This window comes from Micromesistius poutassou, assembly GCF_964030765.1.
Source record: "Micromesistius poutassou genome assembly, chromosome: 22".
Lineage (NCBI taxonomy): Eukaryota > Metazoa > Chordata > Actinopteri > Gadiformes > Gadidae > Micromesistius > Micromesistius poutassou.
The window spans coordinates 8829977-8836745 of NC_140292.1; the positions used below are offsets into that span (position 1 = coordinate 8829977).

General features: G+C 48.4%; 1 protein-coding gene across 1 annotated transcript in view; it reads right to left on the reverse strand.

The window, feature by feature from the left end:
• Positions 1-6038, reverse strand: part of urm1 (ubiquitin related modifier 1) — a 10612-nt gene extending 4574 nt beyond the window's left edge. The window contains exons 1-2 of the mRNA XM_084486645.1: positions 6001-6038; positions 4722-4792 (exon numbers count right to left, since the gene is read on the reverse strand). Of these exons, the coding sequence (XP_084342771.1) occupies positions 4722-4792; positions 6001-6035 (106 nt within the window). The 5' untranslated portion in view covers positions 6036-6038. The remainder of the gene's footprint in view (positions 1-4721; positions 4793-6000) is intronic.
• Between the last annotated feature and the right edge of the window lie 731 nt (positions 6039-6769).

Below are 6769 nucleotides of genomic sequence, written 5' to 3' on the forward strand. Positions count from 1 at the left end.
ATATCGACAATGCTTGAATTTTGATGGGAGTCTGACCCCGGGAACAATCACATTGACCTTGTTGCAACAATGGGCCAGCCTCCCTCAGACAGCACGGTCATCTGGAGGGGCCGCTGCCAGGAAAGGCATTAAGACAAATCTCTACTCAACATTTGACCATGAATACATATACATATGTTTATTAAAAGCGTAATGCTCACATCGCTGTACGTTTATTTGTGGTGTGTGTTCGCGTTTCAAATAATGCACGTCACATAAATCTCATGAATGCAATGGCGGGGTGGGGGGGGGGGGGGGGGTGGTTAAAAGATATCATTAAGGTTATAAATGGAATTCAAACTGCTTTAAATGTGTGCATTTATACTCAAATCAATGTATATCAATTTGAGGATTTTGTGTGTGTGTGTGTGTGTGTGTGTGTGTGTGTGTGTGTGTGTGTGTGTGTGTGTGTGTGTGTGTGTGTGTGTGTGTGTGTGTGTGTGCATGCGTGTGCCACAGCTCAAAGCCATGCAGTTGTCTTTAAAAATCGAATCAATCACATCGCAATATAAATGCTTTACCAACGATTTTATTTATCAAACGCAGCGAACGACGTCCAGGAAGTGGCGTCGCAGGTAAGTGCACTCTGCTCCGAGCGGCACGCCGGCGCGTTCACACACACGCTGGCCGAGGGACCGATTGCAGCTAGCTAAACACGTTAGCCCAGCCACGCCGCTGGACTGTGGGGAGATGCTGCTAGCTAGTCAGAGCGGGTATACCTTCTCTGTCATTGTCTCCCTCTCTCTACGCGTACGTACACACACACACACACACACACACACACACACACACACACACACACACACACACACACACACACACACACACACACACACACACACACACACACACGCGCATCAACAGAATCAGGCGCCTTTTTAACAAGAGAGCAGATGAACAGCAAAACATCCCCTCCAAAAAACAGACAATGTGAACGAGAGAGGATGGAGGGAGGTAGAGAGAGAGAGAGAGAGAGAGGGAGGTAGAGAGAGGTAGAGAATGGGTCGGAGCGAGCCCAGCCAGCGAGGGTCAGGGTGCGTGGGCGTGGGCTGGCGGAGAGGGCGCGCGCGTTGGGGGGGGGGCTTCTGAAGCTGCGCGAGGAGCTGAGGGAGATCCAAGGTCCGCCTGACGCCGCGCTACCACAACACACGGGCCGCCGGCCTGGCGGTCGTGACCCCCCCCGCGGAGAACAGCCGACGGCGGGGCACAGCGAGAGACGGCACAAATATAGAAGAGAGAACACACACTTCTGTTTGTGCAGCGGTGCTGAGAATGGGTCGAAAATGTTTCAATGTGTTGAGATATCGTTGTACGTAGGTTGTTGTTTTTTTTCCCACTGAGGGCACAGAATCAATAGCAGCGGGTTACTCTCTTTATTTTACATTTTCTTTGTATGTCTAAGATGGTTTTCTATGAATGTATATCTGTGTGTGTTTTAATTATGCGGTGCTAATTGGGTTGAACCTATGCAGGTTGTAACATGTTTTTTTACACGCACGCACGCACACGCACACACACACACACACAAATGACAGAGCAGCAGAACAAATATGTACATAATGTCACAATATTAAAGAGACCATTTTGAGGAGGGACACCTCAACCAAAAAGCGGTTCCAACCTGTAAAGGTTGTATTCTCCATCCCCTCAGTTTGCTGTGTACATCCGTTCTGGTCTGAGGTCCCATTGATATCAATGTATATTTCAGAGAGCACGGAATTGCATTTGATGACCGTTATCCTTACCATTAATAAAGTACACCTGATCAGCGGGCGTAGTGGACCACCGGGTTAATGGGTGGTGCTGCTGCTTCACTGGAGTAAGGACAGTGGTGTTCTGTAGCGGCCCCACAGCCCTCCCACCGGCCCAATAAAACAAGACGAATGCCTACCGCCTCCACCGACACACACACACACACACACACACACACACACACACACACACACACACACACACACACACACACGTGCATGCACACACACGTGCACGCTTTCCAAGGCAGAGCGATGCAAGAAAAGGCGAAAGAGCGCGAGAGAGAGAGAAAGAGAAAGAAAGAGCAGTGAATATTGACCTGCACCTTGGTGGGGCTAAAAACAGAAGCAATCAGTACAGCAGTCATAACTCCCCCCTCCCACTTCCTCCTCCACCCCCCACACCCCCCCCCCCCCGCCCGCCGCTCCACGCCATGGTATTTTTCTCCACCATTACACCCTTGCTCGCACCTTCATCCATTCCCTCTCTTTTAAATGTGTTCTTTTACGTTGTCCACACTTCATCTCTCTCCCTCTCCCTCTCTCTCTCTCTCAATCTCCACCTCTCTCGTAAAACCCTCCTCATCCTCCGTGTCCGTGTCCACCTCCTCTGCTCACACACACACACACACACACACACACACACACACACACACACACACACACACACACATGTGCATGCTTGTAAAAGGCGTATAAACCCGCACTTAAACCCGCGTGGCCGACAATGCACAATGCCTCACTCCAACAGGACCAGCCTCCATCCTTGCTGGCAGTAGGATTGGTTTGTGATTCTTCGACGTGACAATGTGAAGACATTTGTTTTATCCTGGGTTTAGGGGGGGGGGGTGGGGGGGGGCTACACTTGGTATATAAGATGGGGGAAAAAGGACTGCCATCTGTGATCTGCGATAAAATGTCAGCCTCTATTACATGTCATGGCAAAAGGAGAGGAGGAGAAGGAGGTGGTGGAAGAGGAGGAGGAGGAAGAGGAGAACGACGAGGAGGTGGGTGGAGGAGGAGGAGATGGAAAAAAAAAAAAAAAATGGTATCAAGAACCAGACTAGAAACGAAAAAGGGGGGGGGGGGGGGGGGGGGGGGGACGTCAACATCACACAGGACACTGGAGAACGGCGAGGCGGCGGGGGGCTGAAGCAGAACCCGCGGCGAACATAACGGGCGGGAATATAAACCAAACTGCGTCACGGCCGTCTCTGCTGCCGCGTTGCCGGGTGGCCGCATTGTGGTCCCGCTCCGGCGTGCCGTCGCCGCGTGCGTGCGTGCGTGCGGGCGCGCCCCCGCCCCCCCCCCCCCCACGGCCGGGGAAACAGGCGCCATTTTGACGTCGGTTTGAAATAATGTGCACTTTTTCTTTTGTGCGCCCGAGTCCTCTTGTCCTGCGTTCCTCTGTCTCTGTGTCATTATGATGGGTCTGGAGGAGGGGGGGGGGGGGTAATCTATCATTCTGGGGTGTTCCTTTTAACCGATATATGGGGAGCCGTGCGGTCCTCACAGCGCAGTGTGTGTCTGGGTCTTCTTTTTTTTTTTTTTGGGGGGGGGGGGGGGGGCTCCAGTGGGCGGAGCCTTTCAGTTGAGGGTCATCAATCACGGCCCGGGGTCAAAGAGAAATAGGAAGGATTCTGAACCAATTATATCTGCCGGCCCCTCACCCATAGTCTGCCGCTCAACCCCCACACCACGGCGTTCTCTCCCTCCTCCCTTACACACACACACACACACACACACACATGCACGAGTGCGCCCGAAAACACACACACACACACACACACACATGCACGAGTGCACCCGAAAACACACACACACACACACACACACACAATTGAATATAGACAGATAAACTCAAATTTAAATAAGCAAATCAAATCAAAATATTTTTTTGTACAAAAAAATACAAATGATAACAGGATAGCCTTCATTGGCTTTAATCACTCTCTCACACACACACACACACACACACACACACACACACACACACACACACACACACACACACACACACACACACACACACACACACACACACACACAGGTCAGCTGGTGCACCAAGGTCATACTTGGCTGACATTCTCTGCTCTGGTCAACTTTTGTCTTTCGGTCGCCCTGGTAACATCAGAGCACCGTGGGTGAACACCCTTTGTTTCACAAAATGCCACCGGACCCTTGTCCATCCGTCCGTCCTTCCACCCCCCCACCACACACACACACACACACACACACACACACACACACACACACACACACACAAACAACAAATATTCAGTGTTTGATCTGTCCGCTCTCTCCCTCTCTCCCTCCTTCTCCCTCTCTCTCTACCACTCTCTCTCTCCCTTCCTTGTGTTAGAATAGGCAGCACTCAACCAGTTCAGCTGCTTACAATAACAGGAATTATCTTGAACAGAATATACACAATTACACAATTTGGGTCAAAGTTGAGGAACCCCACGTTTGAGCTACCATTTTGTTTGTAGGCGTTCTGGGGCAGAGTTCAACCATAGGAGAGGAGAGGGGGAGAGGGGGAGAGGAGGGGGAGAGGGGGAGAGGGGGGGATCCCGCCACATCATTCAAACTGATTTCCCACAAAAATGTTTGACTCTCTTGCTTTTGGATACAACAGCACCCCAGCGCCCCACACCCTGAACTAACCCAACCCTCCCCCCTCCCTCCCTCCTTCAGGATGTTGGTCTCCCTTAGGCGGGGGTCACTGCCCACCACAAAGGCATTATCAGGGAGAAGCGTTTACAAATGAAAGAGAAACCTTTGAGAATTGGAGAGAGAAAGAGCGTCCTCTGGATAAATAAGGGAAACTCAAAGTAGCTTATACTTTGTTGCACTGCAGGTAAACTGAAGAGGGTCGGTCCAGATCATCGATTGGGGAAGAGGGGATGGTGGGAGTGACAGTGTTAAACTTACAGGGTTCTGATTGGCTGGGAAGAGTCACGTGATGTTCCTTCACGCCATCAAACAGCAGCTCAGCCCCTCCCCTAGTAGAAACGAACAGAGGCATGTTTATAAAATAGAATTATCTTTACTTTGTTGTACACACTATATCCTGCTCCCTGACATGAACATGAAAAAGGCTTCAAATTAAAATAATAAGCAAGGTAGAGGTATCGTATCTTATCTTATCTAACATGTCAAAATACCCAATATCAATGAAATACTGAGATTTTGAAGCTTCCATTAATGTGTACAATAGAGAACAGAATAATGTATTTATAGCATGTGTATTGTCTGTTAGTGCTTTAATAATAAAGTTACTTGAAAGCTTGAAACATAGGATCACCATCTTCTGACACGGACAGTAAACATGAATCAACGTCATTGTTATGGAAAGTGACAGCCTTAGCCAAACATGCATGTGTTCACTCGGTTAGTGTATACGGCATAATTAAGCATGCATAAAAATAGCACATGCCTAAAAGAATCACAATACAAATAGTTGCCGATGAAATGTGTATTAAACACATGCGGTAAGCGGAGCATTAACTATGTCTGTTTAGTGTGTATTCTGGGGTCCGTTTCAAAGAGATAGACGCACTTATCTTGCAGAAAATGCCCATGGTTTAAAATGCAGACCTACAAGAGGTGTGTGTGTGTGTGTGTGTGTGTGTGTGTGTGTGTGTGTGTGTGTGTGTGTGTGTGTGTGTGTGTGTGTGAGACACCTACAAGACGGTCATATCAAAGAAATATAGGCTTCACATTAGGATATTAAGACAATGTCCTGACAATGTGTCTTTGTGACGATGAATTAATCACACATTCGTCACATTCAGATCATTATAGTAGCCTTTCTTTAGTAACAATAACCATATCAACTAATAATATAGTAATGTAAGTAACATCCACTTGGCTCTCGAACAGTCTACTACTGTCCTCTCCTATTCTTTTCAACCGTATCTCGGTACCAGCAGCGATCAGACCAAGCTCACTAAACGATCCCCGGACGCTGTTATCGATATGACAGGCATCGTCCTAGATGAGCATGATCATAGTGAGATTGCCAAAACATGCCCTATAGCGGCTGCGAAGGAGCGTGACTGATGCAACCGAAAAAATAAAGAAATAAAAATAATACAGAATAATACATCATTGATATGCTATTGCTGGAAGGGGACACGCGACCGCGAAATTGGATGTTATTTAACTTTAAAACCATCTTTAGTAACTAATACATCAGAAAACTACCCACCCAAATGCCAGGTGTAATGTGATGGGCGCCGCCATATTGTTGTCATACGCAGGAGTGGGAGTGGCTTGAGGAAGTGACGTACGTCTTTCTGTGTCAACGTAAAAGTCCTAAAAATACATCCACGATAAAAGCAGGCAGTTTCAGAAGCACGATACAAATGTACCTCGGTGTTTATTGTGATTGTGAATGTGTTTTAATCGCCTCTCTCTCCATTCTTACTCATAGTTTATACGTTTTCGATCACAATTGATCATTTTACTTTTTATAAACTGTTTCTTTGGGGCCCGTCGGTCACAAGTTTATGTTGCAATTCAGTCGCCTTATGTTGGGGTTCGCGGGCTTTGCCTCTTGTCTTCATTCATGTGATAATGAGGAGTCAGTGGAGGGGCAGATAGAGCAACCACAGGGGCCAGCAGCAGGGATACAAGACAGAGGGAGGGAGAAAGGAAAGGGAAACTGAAGACAAGTCATAGCGAAGGCATTCATAGTAACACATGAGTACAAGGCCCTTACTAACCCTGCAGTTAGGTGGAGCACGTTTCAACTAATACGGTTTGCCATTGGCCGTAGCTCACACAAACAGCCGTCTAAATCAGCCAGCGCTGCGGGCCTTCCCCTGTATCTCTCATATAGTCGATGATAATCTCAGACACAAACATGGCACGAGCCTTATATTAGAACTGAGATTAGCACGCAGCGAGTGGCGAGAGAGGTACGGAGGCAGGGGTGCGGCGGTGGGGGAGAAGGCTTCAGCTGTGGGAACATTTGA